Raw genomic sequence first — 23,708 nt, forward strand, 5'->3', positions numbered from 1 at the left:
TCCAATTTATGAAGCACTCACTTTCCTTAGGTACTATTTTGGGCACTTAATAGATCATAATTCACACAACCACCATATTATTGCTGTGCCAATGTTATAAAAGTGGAAAGCAAGGCAGGGAGGGGTTAAATGATTTTCCCAAAGTCACATAGCTAGTAAGTAATATGATAGGAATCTAAATGGAGAAATGTCTGATGTTGAATCCAGTAATCTCTTTACGTTCTAGTGATTGCTAGAATTAGGAATTACAAACACCTGGCAGATAATTGACAATTGAGGCTAAGTGTCTACATGAGGTTTATTCAATCTCAAATTAATGAGAAAGAGAAGAGAATTATCAGAACTTAAAGAGACCTAAACTTGTTATCCGACAGAATACTAGTACACTCTGGTATGCAAATATTAAGGGCATTTTGAAATTTAGCTAGCAATAATCATGTAGTTAGGGAAGGAATTACTTCTCCGAGATTCTACATTTTAAAAAAGTTGCACAGAGGATCTACATTGATTATTATTATCTTCAAAAAAGATGGTTTTGAAAGTCCATAGAGATAAAAATACGTAAAAAAGAATTAAAATATATGAATGAAAGAAAAGTTGTGAACGATTTAATTGTACTTACACATAAAACCACCGGATGTCGCTGTCGTCCACAAAATAGCTTTTCAGAACAAAGGCATAACTGTTTCTCAAGGACTAGGAAGTAGTTACAATCTGAGATCCCAGCCATTTCGATGAAAAGTGGATGTAAGAAATCGGACAGGAAATATCAGAACGTGTGTGCGTTCTAGACTGAGGATTCATCGACTTGTAAAACAAGAGAAAGGTAAGATGGTCTTCAGATGGAGCAGCCCGGAAGCCCGATGTTTGCTGCTCTCGCTTCTGCTCTTCGCATTCTGGGAGGAGGGGAGCGGCCAGATACACTACTCGGTCCCAGAGGAGGCCAAACACGGCACCTTTGTGGGACGCATCGCGCAGGACCTGGGACTGGAGCTGGCGGAGCTGGTGCCGCGCCTGTTCCGGGTGGTGTCCAAAGACCGCGGGGACCTTCTGGAGGTGAATCTGCAGAATGGCATTTTGTTTGTGAATTCTCGGATCGACCGGGAGGAGCTGTGTGGGCGGAGCGCGGAGTGCAGCATCCACCTGGAGGTGATCTTGGACAGGCCGCTGCAGGTTTTCCACGTGGAAGTGGAAGTGAAAGACATAAACGATAACCCGCCCATGTTCTCCGTAAAAGAACAAAAGCTGTCAATACCTGAATCTAGACTGCTTGACTCTCGATTTCCGCTAGAAGGCGCGTCTGATGCAGATGTTGGCGAGAACGCAATGCTTACTTACAAACTCAGTCCAAATGAGTTTTTCATTCTTGATATTATTAAAAAAAAGGATAAAGACAAATTCCCAGTGCTTGTTCTGCGAAAACTACTAGATCGTGAAGAAAATCCGCAGCTTAAGTTGTTACTGACAGCAACTGATGGAGGCAAACCCGAATTTACAGGATCTGTTTCTCTGCTGATCCTGGTGTTAGATGCCAATGATAATGCCCCTGTATTTGACAGACCCGTTTATGAAGTTAAGATGTATGAAAATCAGGCGAACCAAACGTTAGTAATATGGCTTAACGCTTCTGACGCGGATGAAGGAATAAACAAGGAAATGATGTATTCATTCAGCTCTTTGGTTCCACCCATGATAAGAAGGAAATTTCAAATAAATGAAAGGACAGGAGAAATAAAAGTCAATGATGCTATTGATTTTGAGGATAGTAACGCTTATGAAATTCTTGTAGATGTTACAGACAAAGGAAACCCACCTATGGTTGGTCACTGCACGGTCCTAGTGGAACTACTGGATGAAAATGATAATTCACCTGAAGTGGTTGTCACTTCTTTGTCTCTTCCAGTGAAAGAAGATGCTCTGGTGGGCACTGTCATCGCCCTGATAAGTGTGTCTGACCGAGACTCTGGCTCCAACGGACAGGTCACTTGCTCTCTGACCCCCCACGGCCCCTTCAAGCTGGTGTCCACCTATAAGAATTATTATTCTCTGGTGCTGGACAATGTTCTGGACCGCGAGAGCGTATCTGGCTTTGAGTTAGTGGTGACCGCGCGGGATGGAGGATCACCTTCTCTGTGGGCCACCGCCAGCGTGTCCGTGGAGGTGGCCGACGTGAACGACAACGCGCCGGCCTTTCCGCAGCCCGAGTACACGGTGTTTGTGAAGGAGAACAACCCGCCAGGCTGCCACATCTTCACGGTGTCGGCGCGGGACGCGGACGCACAGGAGAACGCGCAGGTGTCGTACTCGCTGGTGGAGCGGCGGGTGGGCGAGCGTGCGCTGTCGAGCTACGTGTCGGTGCACGCGGAGAGCGGCAAGGTGTACGCGCTGCAGCCGCTGGACCACGAGGAGCTGGAGCTGCTGCAGTTCCAGGTGAGCGCGCGCGACGCGGGCGTGCCACCTCTGGGCAGCAACGTGACGCTGCAGGTGTTCTTGCTGGATGAGAATGACAACGCACCAGCGCTGCTAAGGCCTCCAGCTGGCAGCGCGGGCGGCGCGGTGACCGAGCTGGTTCCGCGGTCTGTGGGTGCAGGCCACGTGGTGGCGAAGGTGCACGCGGTGGACGCGGACTCTGGCTACAACGCGTGGTTGTCATATGAGCTGCAGCCGACGGCAGGTGGCGGGCGCAGCCCGTTCCGCGTGGGTCTGTACACCGGCGAGATCAGCACGACACGCGCCCTGGACGAGGCTGATTCCTCGCGCCAGAGCCTGCTGGTGCTGGTGAGGGACCATGGGGAGCCGCCGCTGACCGCCACAGCCACCGTGCTGGTATCACTGGTGGAGAGCGGCCAGGCCCAGAAGGTCTCGTCGCGGGCGCTGGCAGGCTCTGCAGTCCAGGAGGCGGCGCTGGTGGATGTCAACGTGTACCTCATCATCGCCATCTGCGCGGTGTCCAGCCTGCTGGTGCTCACGCTGCTGCTGTACACGGCGCTGCGGTGCTCGGCGCCGCCCAGCGAGGGCGCGTGCGGGCCGGGCAAGCCCAGGCTGGTGTGCTCCAGCGCGGTGGGGAGCTGGTCATACTCGCAGCAGAGGCGGCAGAGAGTGTGCTCTGGGGAGGGTCCGCCCAAGGCCGACCTCATGGCCTTCAGCCCCAGCCTTCCCCCCTGCCCAGTGGTAGAAGTGGAAGTGGAAGATCAGTCTGCTGAAGGGAACCAGTCTAGGAAGGTGGGTTGTTATATTTTTATTTTCGTATTTTGCGTTGTGAATATTTTCTCTCACCACATTTTTCTCAAATATATATCTCAGAACATTTTTATTCTTTGAATACCGTTTATACTCAAATGTTCCTAGTAATACTTTTGTAATATAGTGTAGTTTATTGCACAACTGCATTTTATATTTCGTCTCTCCTACCCAATATGTCAACCTTTGCTTGGTACTTTAATTTTAAAATAATAATTTTTTTCTGAATACACTAATATTTTACAATAGAAATATTTGATATAGGTTGCAGTTTTGATGATTCCTTTTCATAATGTCCTTTTTGTTACAAATATTTGTAAGATCAGTACTTTAATTCATGTTTATTTCATGTTCAAATCTAAATTTTTATTTGATCCTATTGTATTAACAAAAAGATTGCACTGATCAATATTCCTTTTTGGTGACAATGTGGGGGTTTTTTGCTTTGTAAGTATAGAATATGTGTAGTGCAGTATAACTTATATGGACATACTAAATCTCCATATTCAGTTTTTTCACTGTTACCTCAATAGTCCAGTACATAGAACAACAGTTCCCTGGTAAAAATTTCCTAATCTTAGGATTTAAGTTAAAAATGAACTTTAAAGATGTGTTTTTATTTTCGTACTAGTGGTGCTTGTGCCAGTGTGTATTATACACTTTTCTTAGCAGAAGAATAACTACTTTTCATACTGACTTACATAATTTTATCCAGCAGCTCTTCATTATCTGCTCCTTTTCAAAATTAGGCATTGCTTATAATGTTCAAGTATTACCACTTTCACTTTGAGGAAGGAATCATGATTATGTTTGATAATAGGGAGCATCGGAAAACCCTTTTTAATTTCAAGGAGATTGAAAACACTTACTTTAGTCCACATTAATATTAGAAGTCTGAAGAGAAAATTGAATTACCCTCTTACAATGTTTTCTACTGATCTGATATCATACAGTAAAGTTTAGTTTAATAGCTTCTCTAGTCATCTTAAGCAGGATTGGGTTGGATGATATAGACTGAGAAATGCAAGACATTTAGATTGCATGTTGGCAAAACTACCCTATCAATTATGCTTTTCTAAAATTGGTTCTTACCTGACACCTAAATTTTATTTTAAGTAAAATGATTAATTCTAGTGTGTTACCAAATACTAATGCAACTAATTTATCATCTTGACTCTAATTCTTAGCAATTACTGTTTCCTTTCCTTTTCTCTTTCAGTATGGAGATTCAATTTGTTACTTAGTATGTGCTTCGTAAATAAATTCCAAGAAAAATTGAAATCATTATTCAAGTTTAGGAATACCAAAAAAGACAATTATGACAAGAATTTAAGCATGTCATTGCCCTCAATTACTTTCCATGACTTGTCTCCAGCCCTTAGAGATTATAGACAATAATTAATGCAGAGTTTAAAAATGCATTTGTTACAATATCAAATATATTTAGGAAATATATGTTTTTCCCTCAGATATTTGAAAAAGAAAACAATCCCCCTGAATGTCTTACATCAACCCAAAGTATCTTCTTTTACCTTAATAAGAACTTATCTATCATAAAAGTATCAGTTCTGCAGGTACATTGATCTTTCCATCAATAGTAATTTAAATTAATATAATTTCAAGTCTTGCAGTATAAATGCTAAAGAGGTAACTTAACCTCTAAGGTGAAGATATCCTGGTTGAGCCCCCTAACTTTCAAAGAGAGAATGAACATCATTCTATATATTAGTATATAATTGTGGACATCTTAACTTTTATAATTCCCTTTTCTTTCTAATATAGGTGTAAACGTACTGAGTTATTGTGTATTTTCCCATTCTCTGATTTTTTCATTCAGCAGTTTTTTTATGCTATTAATTTTTTTTATAAGATGGACTCTGATTAAACTCAGAGCAACAGTGTTTTTGGAGTACAAAGCCAAAGAGGATACAGTCAAAACCTTATTTAAAATCAAAGATAGCTCAATCTTTTCTCATTCCCTAAAGTACATATTGTGATTTCCCACTACCAACCTTTGCAGAACAGTCTTATTCAAAGATATCTATTTATGAGATATTAATAAAACATAGAGTTATATATTTACCAATATAGTTCTATTTATTTTGCTTTGTCCTCCTTTGGACACATGTCCTTTAAAATTACCAATACTCACTAAAATGTTAACATGTTAACATTTTATTTAGCAGCATAATAATCCTGAGATCAATGGAGGAGGAAGAGCAGAAAGGAGAGGAAATGAACAGAATACTCAGAATGAGAAGCTGAGAGATAGCAAAGATAACTTTTACTGATTTCAGTCTGAGAATGTTGTACTCTGGTTTTATCATTAAGACAAATATTTTAAAAAACTTTGTGGACAGTTTCTTCCATTCATTTCAGAGGCATGAATCCAGAAAATCTCCCAAATCAAGGATTGCTTTTTACACTCTTGCCAATAAAGAAACTAGTCAATTTCTTTTAAAACTATAAATCTTAATTTTATAATTATGTTTAACATGTTCTTTATTAGATGGCATTAAAATGAAACTAATCATGGGTGCTCTTTCATTCCTGTTGATATAGTATTTATGATAGTTTCTTTTGAGATGAGTAACTAACCCATCACTTTATTGGAATACTATAGTTATTGGCTATATGAAAGCCTTGGAATTTGGAGGCTTTAAGATTTTTCTTTTATATAGGCTTAATTAATGAAGCAATCTTTTAAATGAAAAATGGAACGGACCCTCAGCTTGAAGTCATTCCCAAAGATAGTGGGTCCTTTCAGTCAGCAAACGTAAGGAGGTTTTTAAAAAATTCTATCTTTTTGAATTTAGTCATATCCATATGCTAAAATTGTTGTTGCTTTTTTCTTTATACAGTATGTTGGTCTGGAATTTATATCTTTCACAATAAACATAATTAGAAGTAATTGAAGTACAAATCTTTGGCATAGATTTATAATCATTGAATCACTATTTTAGAGAGTGCTCAAAATAAAGATGGAAGCTCACTTTTATATAAATGTATATTTCCTTGGGTATCCATTTACAATTGTTTTTTAGTAGGGAAATATGGGATTTTCTCAATGGCTTCCATCACTAGAAGAATTCAGATGTTGGATAGTTGGTTCCTTAGAATCTTGAGAATGAATGATTAAAACATTTTTCTTGTTCGAAACAACACTGATAAACTTTATCATAATCAAGAAAAGTTGTCATACAAATTTTAATGCTTTTTATTTGAGATAAAACAGGAAAATAAAATAGAATGAATAAATGAGACTTAGAATAAACTTTATATTCTTGTCTCCTCAAACTAATTCTCGAAAAAAGTGATTATAAACAGACAAATATAATTTGAATTCCTGATTTTTTTTTTGAATGAGAAAGGGATTATCTTCACCAAATAAGCAATGAATATAAAGGACATTGGAGTTATCCTTCAGGGTGAAGACTACAACATTCACCATGACCAGATACAGTGATTAAAAAAAAAAAAAGCTTTAAAAGGAAACAAAGTGTTATAAATACACTGTGTTTCCAAGAGTCAGTACTGGGTAAATATATTAACATCAAAGCAAATAAATCTTTGGATAAACTGATTAGTAGCTTCTCAGCATTGATTTGAAATCCCATTATGTACAGGAGGCAACTTATAGAATTTGTATATTGAGTTGTCCTCTACAAAATTGGACCAAATGTTTAGAATAATTTAACATAACATAATGATTAAGCAATAGAAAATTATAGTGTTAGGAATAAACTTTATAAAAGGCCAGTCCAAAATGATCGTTCTAAAAAATCTAAAACAATGTATCACTATTATCCTACAAATATGCTCTTTCTCATGGTCATATACATGATAATATCATTAGTACACTAGTGCTTTCTCTTAGATGTCTAGATACAAGATAAAGTTCTCCAAGGAATTCTGATTTGTAAGACAAAACCACCTTTGAAGAGCTACTGGTCACACACAAAAAAGGCATAGTGAAAGACTTAAAAGCCCGCAAAGAAAAACATGGACACATATATAGGAATTAGGAAAGAAGCGAGGTAAGTGAAATAGTATGAACTCAAACGCACTTACATTTTGAGCCACAGGATGTCGTTGTTCTCCAAGAAGAATATATATTTTTCTAACAGAAGAAAATCAGCTTATTCCCGGATCAGAAAAAAGCTCCACTGTTCCGGTGCTTTAAAGACCATAAACACACTCCTATTGTGAAGATCAGCTGGGACCTCAGCAGCAAGGAATCAAAGGAAAGATCTCAAACGGATTACGTCTTTCTAGCCATGAAGTATTGTTTTACCAACCAAAAAAGAGGCATGATATTAGTTGCCAGACAAGGTGGCCAAGGAACCTGGAGCCTGCTGCTCTCGCTTCTGCTCTTTGCGTTCTGGGAGGCGGGGAGCGGCCAGCTACACTACTCAGTCCCTGAGGAAGCCAAACACGGCACCTTCGTGGGACACATCGCGCAGGACCTGGGGCTGGAGCTGGCGGAGCTGGTGCCGCGCCTGTTCCGGGTGGCGTCCAAAAGCCGCTTGGACCTTCTGGAGGTGAATCTGCAGAATGGCATTTTGTTCGTGAATTCTCGGATCGACCGGGAGGAGCTGTGCGGGCGGAGCGCGGAGTGCAGCATCCACCTGGAGGTGATCGTGGACAGGCCGATGCAGGTTTTTCACGTGGAGGTGGAGGTGAAGGACATTAACGACAACCCGCCAGTGTTCCCCGCGACACAAAAGAATCTGTTTATTTCCGAAACGAGGGCTCTTGACTCGCATTTCTCACTAGAGGGCGCCTCGGATGCAGACATCGGAACCAACGCTCTGCTGACTTACAGATTGAGCCCCAATGAGTATTTCTCCCTGAAAGTACCAACCAACGATGAGCAGGTAAAACCACTTGAACTAGTATTAAAAAAACCTTTAGACAGAGAAGTAGCTTCGGAGGTTCTCTTGGTGCTCAAAGCAACTGATGGGGGCAAACCTGAGCTGACCGGCATGGTGGAGATACTTATCACAGTGCTCGATGTAAATGACAATGCCCCGGTGTTTGACAAAGCGGTCTATCACGTAAAATTACTGGAAAATGCAAGAAACGGTACTCTAGTTATTAGGCTTAACGCCTCGGATTTGGATGAGGGCGCAAACAGCCACATTCTTTATTTCTTTGAAACTGATATCTCCCCTAACATAGAAGCCACTTTTCGCATAGATTCAGACAGTGGAGAAATAAAAGTAAATGGAAAAATAGATTTCGAGGAAACTAAATTATGGAAGATTCAAATAAAGGCCATTGACAAAGGCAATCCCCCAATGTTTGGTCACTGCACGATCTTAATAGAAGTCTTGGACATCAATGATAATGCTCCAGAGTTAGTAATAACATCACTGTCGCTTGCTGTGCGAGAGGATGCTCCACTGGGGACCGTCATTGCCCTGATTAGTGTCACTGACCCTGACTCCAGTGCCAACGGATGGGTGACCTGCACCCTGACTCCCCATGTCCCCTTCAAACTGGTGTCCACCTTCAAGAATTACTATTCGTTGGTGCTGGACAGCACCCTGGACCGCGAGAGCATATCCCACTATGAGTTGGTGGTGACAGCGCGGGATGGGGGTTCGCCTTCTCTATCGGCCACAGCCAGCGTGTCCGTGGAAGTGGCCGACGTGAACGACAACGCGCCGGTGTTCCCGCAGCCCGAGTACACGGTGTTCGTGAAGGAGAACAACCCGCCGGGCTGCCACATCTTCACAGTGTCCGCGCAGGACACAGACACTCAGGAGAACGCGCGGGTGTCGTACTCGCTGGTGGAGCGGCGGGTGGGCGAGCGTGCGCTGTCTAGCTACGTGTCGGTGCACGCGGAGAGCGGCAAGGTGTACGCGCTGCAGCCGCTGGACCACGAGGAGCTGGAGCTGCTGCGGTTCCAGGTGAGCGCGCGCGATGCGGGCGTGCCCCCTCTGGGCAGCAACGTGACGCTGCAGGTGTTCGTGCTGGATGAGAACGACAACGCTCCGGAGCTGCTGGCACCTCGTGCTGGCAGCATGGTTGGCGCTGTGACGGAGGTGGTGTCGCGGTCCCTGGGCGCAGGCGACGTGGTGGCGAAGGTGCGCGCGGTGGACGCGGACTCTGGCTACAACGCGTGGCTGTCGTACGAGCTGCAGCCAGCAGCTGGAAGCGCCCGCAGCCCGTTCCGCGTGGGTCTGTACACCGGCGAGATCAGCACGACTCGCGCCCTGGACGAAGCTGATGTGCCGCGCCAGCGCCTGTTGGTGCTGGTGAAGGACCACGGTGAGCCAGCGCTGACCGCCACGGCCACCGTGCTGGTGTCGCTGGTGGAGAGCAATCAGGCACCAAAGGTCTCTTCGCGGGCGTTGGCGAGCGCTGTGGGCCCAGAGGCGGCGCTGGTGGATGTCAACGTGTACCTCATCATCGCCATCTGCGCGGTGTCCAGCCTGCTGGTGCTCACGCTGCTGCTGTACACGGCGCTGCGGTGCTCAGCGCCGCCCAGCGAGGGCGCGTGCGGGCCGGGCAAGCCCAGCCTGGTGTGCTCCAGCGCGGTGGGGAGCTGGTCATACTCGCAGCAGAGGGGCCAGAGGGTGTGCTCTGGAGAAGGTCCGCCCAAGGCCGACCTTATGGCTTTTAGTCCTAGTGTTCCTCCAAGTTCAGGTTCTGGAGATGGAGTCCAACAGGAGATTTTCGAGACTGTAAGTACTGCAATCCTGCGATGTATTTCCTGCCTATTAATGTCACTCACATAGTAGTTCACCACATTATTGCTGTAATTTCATTGCTTTATTTGTTTTATTTTTGCTTTTCTCCTGAGTTGGCCTGTTTAAAATACACTGGAAATATAAACATCTTCATTACTTTTTATTACAGTTCGTATGAAAAATTCTTTAGGAATATTCTTCAGTTGATAAATATAATAATAGTAGTAATAATGAAATAGACTGAGTGGATGTTTCCTGTTCATTCTTCCTATCCATTTTCTTACTGTAGTTGTTTTCCTCCACTACTTATTATGTTCATGTACTCAAAATTTTCACAATAATATTTAATTTAATAATTTATTTGTGTTTAAAACATGTTTAATTCTTATTTGGCTAAAATTTGTAAGTTCATCTGCCATTAATGGGCATTGGTAGGGTTGAGGCAGCTTCATTTCATAAACAGTTTTGTTTCTTTGTAATCAATGGCAATCTTTTTTGAGATGGTGGTTGCTGTGGATGGAGTGGTGTTTTAGCCTAGCATTTGGAGATAATTTTACTGTTCTATTTTTGTCTTTAATCCCCTTGTACGTTCAAGCTAATTTTTTTCATAGTCTTCAACGGATTCAGATAGACAACAAATTTGTTCTTTTTTTTTTTTGACACAGAGTCTTTGTTGCCGGGGCTAGGGTACAATGGCATCATCAAAGCTCACTGCAACCACAAACTCCTGGGCTCAAGTGATCCTTCTGGCTCAGGATCCCAAGTAGCTAGGACTACAGACATGTACCACCACACCCAACTATTTTTTAAATTTTTATTGTTTTGTAGAGATGGAGCCTAGCTATGTTGCTCAGGCTGGTCTCGATCCTCCTGTCTCAGCCTCCCAAAGTGGTAAGATTACAGGTATAAGACACCACACTTGGCCAGTGTTCTTATTTCCTAACATAATGTCAATTCTGCTTAATTGTCTGTTGAACTCACTGGTACTCTTCTTTAGTTTATTGAGCTCTTCTACTTTTTTGGCAGATTTATTTGAGCATTGATTATACCCATTTTTCTTCCATTCTTGGCACTTGTCATGAGGCTGTATGAAAATATTTTAGCGTAGAAAAATTCACACTTCTTTGTGCTTTGAGTTTAAAAGAGTCTTCCCATATATGGTCAAGTGTGATACCATTGCCTGTGTTCAACAGGCTGCTGGTCTTCAAAATGACATTGCTTTAAATAACTACAGAATATCAATAAATATACAGAATATCAATAAACGCACTTCCACTTGTGCATTGATTACACCTCATAATTTAACATTGTGTATTCTAGATACATTTGATGCAAAATATTTTTTGTCTTAACACCACATTTGTATAAATTGTTTTCTTTTAAGGGATCCCAGAGAACACATATTTAGAGCTGTAAGAATGTGTATCAAATAATTGTGGAAGATTACTTTGTTTTTGGCTCTAATTACAAATGAGATACCCTTTAATTCTACTTCATGGAGAAATAAATTATATATAGTATATTTACATGTGGGAGGAGAACCATGTTGTAGATAGGGTAAAGTTAATGCAAGGAAGTGCTGAGAAGGCATTAGTGGCTATTTTCTACCTAGGAAGATGACTTCTGGGAGGACAATTTCCATGAAGATGGACATTAGGAAAATCTTCAGAAAAGGCAAAAACCATGCCTCATGTCCTACTTTATGGTGCTTGAATTCTCTTAACCCATAGCTACAGAACAAGAGCAAACATTGATCACTAGCTATAGTAAGCCACTATTGTTTGAGCTATTCATATTTGTTAGACATGGTGTAGAGTTTAAATACATTATTTCATTTAATCCTTATAACAATTTGTAAAGTACATATGACTGTCCAAATTTTATAGATGAAGTAAATGAACTGGGATATTTTTCTATCTTGTCCAGTGCCAGTCAGCTAGTTCACAATGGAGATGATATTCAAATGCATATCTTTCAGACTTCAGATTTATTCTTTTTTCACTGTAAAGTAGAGCTTTCTTCAGTTAATCCTTTTTCTCATCAAGTATAGTCTTGGCTAGGAAAATCAAGCACAAGCTGTTTACAAGACAGTCTTCCTTTCTGTTTTGCTTGGAAGAAACTTGGTGATTTTTTTCATCATTAATTTTGTACAATGCTGTAATTGAGATGGGCATAAAGATTTTTTTTTTTTTGAGACAGAATCTCGCTCTGTTGCCTGGACTAGAGTGCTGTGGCATTAAGCTCACAGCAACCTCAAACTCCTGGGCTTAAGCAATCCTTCTGCCTCAGCCTCCCAAGTAGCTGGGACTACAGGCATGTGCCACTATGCTCAGTTAATTTTTTCTCTATATATATTTTAGCTGTCCAGATAATTTCTTTCTATTTTTAGTAGAGACAAGGTCTTGCTCTTGCTCAGGCTAGTCTTGAACTCCTGACCTCGAGCGATCCTCCCGCCTTGGCCTCCCAGAGTGCTAGGATTACAAGCGTGAGCCACTGCGCCCAGCTGGGCATTAAGATTTTGATGTTAATTAATTTTTTTCTTAGAGTTGATCAGCATTATCATTTGTTTTAATCAATGCCACATTGAGATAGATATTTTCATTATTCAGTTGGTAAACAATTAAGAGTTGCCTTGTAAGAACTATAGGTCTGTTGTTTGGAAGTGATACAAATAAGAAGCATTTAACATACAAGAAAAAATCAGAAGCCTGTGGTTTCCAATATCCTTGCAAGACACCCAAGCCAAATGCTACATACCAAAATGACCTTGTTCTTTCTTTGCTGTGAACAGTGATAGTGTTTTGGACATGTATATATGTTAATATGATGATTTCAGAGATCCCAAACATGCCAAAGTATTCAAGAAATGCTTACAATATTGCATACTTCAATAACAGCTTTAAAGACATAGATTTCCCACAAAAATCTTTAGATATGTGTAAGGTGTTTCAGGATTCAGTCTTCTTCAGTCTTATTATTGGCTGAGAGGCTTGTGCCAACTGAACAAATGATTTGTGATCAAATAACTGGTTTTTCTTGACTAAGCCAAGATAAAGCAGACTCAGCATCACTGAGTAAATTCTGTAGTTTTGTTAATACAGTGGTTGGATGGTGTGCTTCTAATCTGTTGATTTTAAAGAGGCTCCTGGGGATCTGAGAATGGCCTCAAAATTTTATTCCTGTGTTTTCAAGAAACAATATCACTAGACCTGTTATAGAATATTAGTGGATGATGTGAACTAGTAAGACATTAAACCATGCATATATGGTTTAATATATATATAACTAGCAGTACATACAAGTAGAATTTAAGGCTAGTTAGATTGATTTAGTAAAAGTGAGACACAAAATTCCTCATTCTCCAATTGATTTTATAAAATCAATATTAATAATAACTGTATTGATATGACATTAGCCTATAGCCAGATATCAGGCCAATCCCCAAAGTTGAATACAAAGGCAGCATAATCTTGTCTCTAGAGCCTGGCTGAGATGATCACACCTGAAATATCACAGCCAAAATGCAAAAGATGGGTCACTGATTCATGCACTATATCAAACTGTTCTACGATGTGGTGTTCATCATTACTTTATATATTCACAAAATACTATGTCATTGGAAATTAATACCTAAACTAACATCTGGTTTTCATTCAAATATGTGATATCTTCATCTCTCCTGGGTAAGATTTCTCATGTTCATTTCTCTGCAATACTCCACATTGCATGTAAATTTTTTTTAAGAGACAGAATCTTGCTCTGTCCCCCAGGTAGAGTGCAGTGGCATCATCATAGTTCACTGCAACCTCAAACTCCTGGGCTCAAGCTATCCTTCTGCCTCAGTCTCCTGAGTAGCTGGGACTACGGGTGCACGCCCAATCACCCAGCTAATATTTCTATTTTTAGTAGAGATGGGGTCTCACTCTTACTAAGGCTGGTCTCAAACTCCTGAGCTCAAGCAATCCTCCTGCCTCTCATGAGTATATCTTGATTTTGTATAAAGGAAATCAATGTTGGTGGCTTGGAAGTGCCAATATGGCACAAAGATTTTCAGAGTGATTTTATTTTATTGAACAATGATAAAATTAATTTTATATTGAAAGTTGATTACTATCATATCATTGACTCCATTATATTTGGATATCTCATACTATTCTGACTTACATTAGAAATTATGTCAAATATGAAATTCATCTACATCAATAGACTTTTCCCTTGTGAATTCTGCTTTAAACTACCAAAATTGAAAATGTAATATTTGTTTTCTTATTGTTCTGCAGCAGATATAAAGTCATTCACAACCAGAAGACAATTAAATATAAATAATAGTAAAAAATCAGAACTAAAGAAAATAGATTACGAAAAGGCAAGTCCACATGTATAAGAACATAGTGTGCAGAACATAAAGACTAAAGAGTTGTTATTATAAAACTTCAAATTTTTGAGTTTCCTAGCAGCAAAAGTAACGAGGGAGACTGAAAGTAAAACAATTCAAATTCGATAATCTTTTTAATGAGGAACAATGTTTTCAGGAAATATTTAACCCTATTTTTCCCTAAGCTACCTAAATAATTGAATTCTCTCTCTATCTGTATATATACACACGTATGTATTTAGGTAAGTAAATGAACAATTTTATAACTAAATCAAATATAGAAACAAGAATTCAAAGTGGACGTTAGTCAAGAAATAAAATACCATTTCCACATATAGTTAGTTTCAATATGACTTAAAATGTGAATGTTCCATAAATAAGCACTTTGGAAATATTATTTAGGGAAAAAACATAAAACGTGAAATTTTATGGTGGTGAATGTAGTGCACAGTACTCACAATTTTAGGCGCAAGGTGTCGCTCTTTACTTGGTGGAAAGAGTTCATTGATGGGTTGGTCTAACAGTCAGGCATTCCCCATACAAAGCGAGTCCATCATGCCGGATGCTACTGTTAGAGGATCCTTGAAAACTTCTCAAAAATTCTGGGAGATTTTTAACCTGAAGCTGAAGTATCTGGAACTGTAAGTGTAAAAAATCTTATTTTGGAAGCCAATTTCGTATGCGATGTTCGGTTTTCAGCGAAGGGGATTGGGCGCTCCGCGACTATTGCTCTCGCTTTTGCTCCTCGCATTCCGGGAGGAGGGGAGCGGCCAGATACACTACTCAGTCCCAGAGGAGGCCAAACACGGCACCTTCGTGGGCCGCATCGCGCAGGACCTGGGACTGGAGCTGGCGGAGCTGGTGCCGCGCCTGTTCCGGGTGGCGTCCAAAGGCCGAGGGGACCTTCTGGAGGTGAATCTGCAGAATGGCATTTTGTTTGTGAATTCTCGGATCGACCGGGAGGAGCTGTGTGGGCGGAGCGCGGAGTGCAGCATCCACCTGGAGGTGATCGTGGACAGGCCGCTGCAGGTGTTTCATGTGGAGGTGGAGGTGAAGGACATTAACGACAACCCGCCGGTGTTCTCTCTCAGGGAACAAAAGCTGCTGATTTATGAATCTAAGCAACTGGACTCGCGTTTTCCGCTAGAGGGAGCTTCTGATGCGGATATAGAAGAGAATGCTCTATTAACTTACAGACTAAGTCAAAATGAGTATTTTTCTTTAGAGTCTTCAACAAATAGTAAGCAGACCAAAAGATTGTCACTTATACTAAAGAAGTCTCTGGATAGAGAGAAAACTCCGGAACTTAATTTGGTGCTGACGGCTACAGACGGGGGAAAACCTGAGCTCACTGGCACCGTTCAGCTGTTTGTCCGCGTCTTGGATGTTAACGACAATGATCCGGAGTTTGATCAACCAGAATACAAGGTGAGATTGATGGAAAACGCTGCTAAAGAAACTCTTGTGATAAAATTAAACGCCACAGATCGGGATGAAGGAGTCAACGGGGAGGTAACATACTCCTTAATGTCAATTAAGCCCAATGGAAGACTCTTATTTACACTAGATGAAAATAATGGAGAAGTGAGGGTCAATGGAAATTTAGATTATGAAGAAAACAAGTTTTACGAAATTGAAGTACAGGCCACAGATAAGGGGACCCCCCCAATGGCAGGTCACTGTACAGTCTGGGTAGAAATCTTAGACACCAATGATAACTCCCCTGAAGTCGTCGTGACTTCCCTGTCTCTCCCAGTACGAGAGGATGCTCAGCCAAGCACAGTCATTGCTCTGATCAGCGTATCCGACCTCGATGCTGGTGTGAACGGACAGGTGACCTGCTCTCTGACGCCCAACGTCCCCTTCAAGATAGTATCCACCTTCAAAAACTATTATTCACTGGTTCTGGACAGCGCTCTGGACCGCGAGAGTGTGTCCTCCTATGATGTGGTAGTGACCGCGCGGGACGGGGGCTCGCCTTCACTGTGGGCCACCGCCAGCGTGTCCGTGGAGGTGGCCGACGTGAACGACAACGCGCCAGTGTTCCCGCACCCCGAGTACACGGTGTTCGTGAAGGAAAACAACCCGCCGGGCTGCCACATCTTCACGGTGTCGGCGCGGGACGCGGACACTCAGGAGAACGCGCAGGTGTCGTACTCGTTGGTGGAGCGGCGGGTGGGGGAGCGTGCGCTGTCGAGCTACGTGTCGGTGCACGCGGAGAGCGGCAAGGTGTATGCGCTGCAGCCGCTGGACCACGAGGAGCTGGAGCTGCTGCAGTTCCAGGTGAGCGCGCGCGACGCGGGCGTGCCACCTCTGGGCAGCAACGTGACGCTGCAGGTGTTCGTGCTGGATGAGAACGACAATGCTCCAGCGCTGCTGGCACCTCGGGCTGGCAGCACAGGCAGTGCGGTGGCCGAGATGGTGTCGCGGTCTGTGGGGGCGGGCCACGTGGTGGCGAAGGTGCGCGCGGTGGACGCGGACTCTGGCTACAACGCGTGGCTGTCGTATGAGCTGCAGCCAGCAGCTGGAAGCGCGCGCAGCCTGTTCCGCGTGGGGCTGTACACGGGCGAGATCAGCACGACGCGCGCCTTGGACGAGACGGACTTGCCACGCCAGCGCCTGCTGGTGCTGGTGAAAGACCACGGCGAGCCCGCGCTCACGGCCACGGCCACCGTGCTCGTATCGCTGGTGGAGAGCAAACAGGCACAGAAGGTCTCGTCGCGGGCACTGGCAGGCTCTGCAGTCCAGGAGGCGGCGCTGGTGGATGTCAACGTGTACCTCATCATCGCCATCTGCGCCGTGTCCAGCCTGCTGGTGCTCACGCTGCTGCTGTACACGGCGCTGCGGTGCTCGGCGCCGCCCAGCGAGGGCGCGTGCGGGCCGGGCAAGCCCAGGCTGGTGTGCTCCAGCGCGGTGGGGAGCTGGTCATACTCGCAGCAGAGGCGGCAGAGGGTGTGCTCTGGGGAGGGCCCGCCCAAGACCGACCTTATGGCCTTCAGCCCCAGCCTTCCACCAGGTCTGGATAGAGAAGACCAAGGGGAAAAGCAGGAGGCAGTATCAAATCACCCTGGACAGGTGAGTTTTATATAGATTCCATCTACTCAGGAAATCATTAATTTTTTAAAAGTCCGAGTTTTTTTCACAGAAAAATTATGAATGAACACTGTGTATTTTGAACGTTGTTTTTAAAAAACGATGTTTGTTAGCGAAATGCCAAATGGTACACATATCTTATCTTTTAATCATATGAATAATTAGCTTTCCTTAGCCAATAAATGTCCTCTTTCTCCTAACGTTTAGTTAGAAAATGTTAAAAGAAGGCCAGGTGGGGCGGCTCATGCTTGTAATCCCAGCATTTTTGTAGGCTGGGCTGGGAGCATCGCTTGAGGACAGGCGGTTGAGGTTGCAGTGAGGTATGATCTCGCTACTGCACTTCAGCCTGGGCAACAGAGTGAGACCCTTTCTTTTTTTTTTAATTTTTTTAAATTGAGTCTACTTTTTATTTACCCTGATGAGACTCTGTCTTTCTTAAAAAAAAAGTTAAAAGATGCAAGGGTGACACTTCTTGTCATCACTTGAGTAGAAACAATTACTATTTTCAATGATCTCATGCCATTTCATCCATATTCCTCAGTGATGTCCATAATCACTGTAGATTATTTAAAGTTTTTTCATCTTTGTCTTTTAACAGCATTTTGTCTTGGTATTTTCATATTATTAGATCATTGGCTTTTCTGTTAATTACTTTAGGCTTGTATCAAAGCTAGACCATTCCTCATTAGGTCTGAAAGGATTTACTTTTCCTATGGTGTTAAATATTCACCACACATTTATTATAAATTACATAATCTTTAGTTTTTCCTTTACTCCTGTGATAATACCTTCATATTATTTGAAGAGAATGTCCAGCCATGCATTCTAATGTGCTGCTTTTATTAAAACAATATAACTAAAATTCTCTCCATTCTTGATTTTGTTACATGAAATGGCAAGAAATTTATCAACTACTTCATACTCACAGATGCATACTCAAAGAAACTGCCTGATCCATATTTCCAATATAAATTAGGCAAATAAAATTATTCAAATTATCCAATCAAATCATGCAAACTTGCTAGCTGCATGCACATAGACCTATATTATCTGCAATATATGCTAATTAGCATTCTTTCCTAAGTTTTTCAGATTCATCTAGAAAAGAAAAAGGTAATTCTTTTAAAGTGAGTGCCTATTGACAATTATCAGTTTCATTCACATCACATTTTAATTGCTCTATCTTTAAAATGCCTTAACTCTAATGTTTGTGAAAGTTTTTTTTTCATGTGGTATAATCACATCTGAATATTCTAGCAAAGATCATTTACCTCCAGGTCATTCCTGTAATTCAGTGATTCTTAGCTACATATAGAGGGATGAAATCACAGACCTTTTGAGAATCATAGTGGCTATTTCCCCCTTACAGTTACACACCATACCATTTGGCACAATATTCAAGAAGTTCATGCTGAAGTCCATTCTTGTACCTCAAGTCAAGAACTTTTGTACCTTAATATTAAGTGGCTAAACTCATTGTGTAAGTATTCAAAAGAAGGCAACAAGATAAAAAAATAAAATATTTCAGACTCAAAGTAATTAAACCATTATACAATTTATGAAACTTTGTAAGCATAATAAATGTGAATATTAGATAGGGCATATATTATTACTTATCTCTAAATTAAGTTCTTGGAATAACTGAAGGTCATTTAAATTTAATTTAAAAATACATTGGAGTGTTTTCAGTACAGGTTAAAAATTTACAAATCATTACTTTTACATTATATAAATAACCAATGCACATTTTAGATAATTCCAAATTATCTGGACTAATTTCTACAAATTTAGTGTCCTTTATATTTATTCCTAAGGTCAAGATTACATTCTTTGGTATAAAATTATAATTTCAATTTATTTGCTAGTTCAGCTGTTCAGGTCTTAAGCTAAATTTAGATTTTCCTTCCTATCTGTTTATTAATTTAATTATGTCTAACAGTGTGAGGATTACATAACACATTTTTAAAATTAAAGTTCTGTAACAACTATGATTCATTGACTGTTTTTGAAAATGAAAAATAGGAAATGAAGAAATTTGGTGGTAATATCAGACAATTTAAATAATTAGTCTGATAGCATCAAAATTCAAATTGTTTTTGATTAATTAAGAGACAGTTTTATAGTTGATTTAAATTATCTTATACTGGTAGAGCCATTCTTGGTTACTCTTTTCTGGTTATGTAAAGGTTTCACATCTCAGTTCTCTTTATTTATTATATGTATAAGGAATGACAGGCAACAAATTATTGGTTTAAAGATTTTGATTTGAGTATTAATAAACTTATAATATCTATATTTACTTGTTCATAATGAGCTGTAGGATCTTATCTGTGTTTTCTTTTCCTTAAAGCTGATCTTGAATTAATGAATAAAATCATGAAAGGTGTTTTGCTTCCCCCTTGCATTATAGTCACCACTCTGATTTTCTGAAGAGAAGCATTATCTTGATTAACTACTAACTGATCTGTAGGGAAAGATTTAGAGGGAAACCAAAAGGTTGATACCAAGTTCATATTCTGTTGACTTTAGTGAATGAAATTAGGTTCCAAAACTCTTCGTATTAGTGCTCCATTGTCACTTTAGGATATTGTGAAATTTGGAGGCTTTGACTCAACATTTTTCATGAAATGCTTTACTTCTGCTAGAGTAACACTTTCCTGAGTTTTGTTTTAAAATGAGAACAGTTGTATGAAAAGTCATCATATTTAAGCATCAAGGAAACAAAATCAATGACACCCTCCATATTTATGATGAATTCCATATAAATGAAATATTTTTGATTGATAGACATATTTTAGTTTTTCTTCCTTTACTAAATGATGAAAGTCTTAACTGGATGATTTTTTTCTAGCATAGCGTATTTGAACTATTATTTTAGGACAGACTTTGAAGCAGAAAATATTTTTAAAACTACAGGATAATGAAAGTAGTTGTGCTTGGTTAACAATATCATATATTAACAAAATAGGTATTTGCAAATGATCTATGAAAATATCCAAAAATCGAAACCTAAGATTTAGAATGACCCATGAAGTGGCTATACCAAAAAGAACCTCCGGATTTTTCTTGTACTTACATAATCAGTCACATGATGTCGCTGTACCCTCAGAAGGTGAAAAAGGAAAATTTCATCTCGGCACCCGGATTCCAACCATTCACGGAATAGGATAGACTCCATGTTGACCGTAATGCTGGATCAAATTTACTAAATATATACTTATAGAAAAGGGAGACGGCCCATAAGAAACCTCACCTGAGCGTTCCCTTAAAACTGACAATCCTAACTCAGAGGCCCTCATTATCTGCAATGGTGTTTATTATATGGCGAGGAGGCCCGACATCTCTGCGACTGCTGCTCTCGCTTCTGCTCCTTGCATTCTGGGAGGCGGGGAGCGGCCAGCTCCACTACTCCGTCCCGGAGGAGGCCAAACACGGCACCTTCGTGGGACGAATCGCGCAGGACCTGGGACTGGAACTGGCGGAGCTGGTGCCGCGCCTGTTCCGGCTGGCGTCCAAGGACCGCGGGGACCTTCTGGAGGTGAATCTGCAGAATGGCATTTTGTTTGTGAATTCTCGGATCGACCGGGAGGAGCTGTGCGGGCGGAGCGCGGAGTGTAGCATCCACCTGGAGGTGATCGTGGACAGGCCGCTGCAGGTGTTTCATGTGGAGGTGGAGGTGAAGGACATTAACGACAACCCGCCGGTGTTCAGAGAAAGAGAACAAAAGGTACTTATTTCTGAATCTGCGCCTTTGGACTCTCATTTTCCTCTAGAGGGCGCTTCTGATGCAGATATCGGCGTAAACTCTTTTCTCACCTATGTGTTAAGTCTAAACGAGCATTTTGTGCTTAAAATGATAAAGAGAAAAGATAAAAGTATATTGCCTGAATTAGTTCTTCGGAAGTTATTGGATAGAGAGGAAACTCCAGAAGTTAATTTATTGCTGATGGTCATCGATGGCGGTAAACCAGAGCTAACAGGGTCTGTTCAGATTCAAATGATCATTCTGGATGTGAATGACAACGCTCCGGAGTTTGATGAGTCTGGCTATAAAGTAGCGTTGTTTGAAAATGTCCAAAACGACACGAGAGTGATTCAGCTAAACGCTTCCGATCTAGACGAAGGCCTGAATAGAGAAATTTCCTATGGAATCAGAATGATTTCACCAGTGAGTGAGAAATGTATGTTTTCAATAAATCCAGACAGTGGTGAAATTAGAATTTATGGGAAACTGGATTTTGAAGAGAATAATGCCTATGAAATTCAGGTTATCGCCATTGATAAGGGAATTCCTTCCATGGCAGGTCACAGCACAGTCCTGGTGGAAGTTTTGGACCTGAATGACAATGTCCCTGAGGTAGTGATTACTTCGCTGTCCCTACCAGTGCAAGAGGATGCTAAGGTGGGAACCGTCATCGCCCTTATCAGCGTGTCTGACCGTGACTCTGGAGCCAACGGACAGGTCACCTGCTCACTAACACCCCACGTTCCCTTCAAGCTGGTGTCCACCTTCAAGAATTACTATTCACTGGTGCTGGACAGAGCCCTGGACCGCGAGAGCAAATCTGACTACCAGTTGGTGGTGACCGCGTGCGACAGAGGCTCGCCTTCTTTATCGACCACTGCTAGCGTGTCCGTGGAGGTGGCCGACGTGAACGACAATGCGCCGGTGTTCCCGCAGCCCGAGTACATGGTGTTCGTGAAGGAAAACAACCCGCCAGGCTGCCACATCTTCACGGTGTCGGCGCGGGACGCGGACACTCAGGAGAACGCGCAGGTGTCGTACTCGCTGGTGGAGCGGCGGGTGGGCGAGCGTGCGCTGTCGAGCTACGTGTCGGTGCACGCGGAGAGCGGCAAGGTGTACGCGCTGCAGCCGCTGGACCACGAGGAGCTGGAGCTGCTGCAGTTCCAGGTGAGCGCGCGCGACGCGGGCGTGCCACCTCTGGGCAGCAATGTGACGCTGCAGGTGTTCGTGCTGGATGAGAACGACAATGCTCCAGCGCTGCTGGCACCTCGGGCTGGCAGCACAGGTGGCACGGTGACGGAGCTAGTGTCACGGTCGGTGGGCGCGGGCCACGTGGTGGCGAAGGTGCGCGCGGTGGACGCGGACTCTGGCTACAACGCGTGGCTGTCGTATGAGCTGCAGCCAGCAGCTGGAAGCGCGCGCAGCCTGTTCCGCGTGGGGCTGTACACGGGCGAGATTAGCACGACGCGCACCCTGGACGAGGCTGATGTGCCGCGCCAGCGCCTGCTGGTGCTGGTGAAGGACCACGGCGAGCCGGCGCTGACCGCCACGGCCACCGTGCTGGTGTCGCTAGTGGAGAGCAACCAGGCTCCGAAAGCCTCTTCGCGGGCGTTGGCGAGCGCTGTGGGCCCAGAGGCGGCGCTGGTGGATGTCAACGTGTACCTCATCATCGCCATCTGCGCGGTGTCCAGCCTGCTGGTGCTCACGCTCCTGCTGTACACGGCGCTGCGGTGCTCGGCGCCGCCCAGCGAGGGCGCGTGCGGGCCGGGCAAGCCCAGCCTGGTGTGCTCCAGCGCGGTGGGGAGCTGGTCATACTCGCAGCAGAGGCGGCAGAGGGTGTGCTCTGGGGAGGGTCCGCCCAAGACCGACCTCATGGCCTTCAGCCCCAGCCTTCCGGCCTCTCGAGAAGATTGTTTAAATCCTTCTAGTGAAGTAAGTCGTTGATATCAAAGTGTATTTGTTTACTTTAAGCACTTGCGTTTTGGTTATAACTACACTCTCCTTTCTTATTTTTCTTCATGTTATCTTTTAAATCATGGAATGTTTCCTCTTCTCTGTTCTTTTTTAGTTATTTTGTACTTTCATGTATTTGCCCAACATTACTCTAATGATCAAAATTTGTAGATATAATGGAGGCCATGGATCACTACATTTTAAAATATTCTTTTTCTATCATTTTTGCTATTCTATGAATGATTAGCCTTGAAAAAGAATAGTATGTTAGATTACAAACTGGTGAAGTGTTTTATAACTCAAATTTATGTTTAAATTGGTAATAATTTCAAGATTACAGACAACTTGTGAGAATAGTAGAAAGAGTTCCTAGATACATTTAACTGGATTCCTTCACTGTTCCTCATGTATTGAAACTGCCTTTTTTGCCCCTTTTTCTCCTTTTGAGACAGGTCTGGCTCTCGCTCTCTTGCCCAGGGCTAGAGTGCAGTGGCTGGTATGACAGCTCACTACAACCTCAAACTCCTGGGTTCAAGGGCTCCTTCTGTTTCAGCCTTCTGAATAGCTGGGACTACATGCACTCAACACCAGCTGGCTATTTTTT

The 23,708-nt window shown here is 42.5% G+C and overlaps 3 protein-coding genes across 6 annotated transcripts in view; all 3 read left to right on the top strand.

Moving 5' to 3' along the window:
* Positions 1 to 684: 684 nt before the first annotated feature.
* LOC123637873 (protocadherin alpha-C2) overlaps positions 685 to 23,708 on the top strand; it is a 108,292-nt gene continuing 85,268 nt past the window's right edge. The window contains exon 1 of one of the 4 annotated variants that reach the window (XM_045551011.1): positions 685 to 3,222. In XM_045551011.1, the coding sequence (XP_045406967.1) occupies positions 832 to 3,222 (2,391 nt within the window). In that variant the 5' untranslated portion in view covers positions 685 to 831. Of the gene's footprint in view, positions 3,223 to 20,550; positions 23,084 to 23,708 lie in introns of those variants that run through there. The other 3 variants (XM_045551015.1, XM_045551012.1, XM_045551013.1) reach the window with 3 other exon arrangements.
* LOC123637723 (protocadherin alpha-10-like) lies at positions 7,551 to 9,986 on the top strand. Its single transcript, XM_045550703.1, has one exon. The coding sequence runs from the start codon at positions 7,551 to 7,553 to the stop codon at positions 9,984 to 9,986; it is 2,436 nt and encodes an 811-aa protein (XP_045406659.1).
* Positions 14,998 to 17,403, top strand: LOC123637875 (protocadherin alpha-11). The gene has a single exon (XM_045551016.1). The coding sequence runs from the start codon at positions 14,998 to 15,000 to the stop codon at positions 17,401 to 17,403; it is 2,406 nt and encodes an 801-aa protein (XP_045406972.1).

The sequence above is a fragment of the Lemur catta genome, chromosome 5, assembly GCF_020740605.2.
Source record: "Lemur catta isolate mLemCat1 chromosome 5, mLemCat1.pri, whole genome shotgun sequence".
Taxonomy (NCBI): domain Eukaryota; kingdom Metazoa; phylum Chordata; class Mammalia; order Primates; family Lemuridae; genus Lemur; species Lemur catta.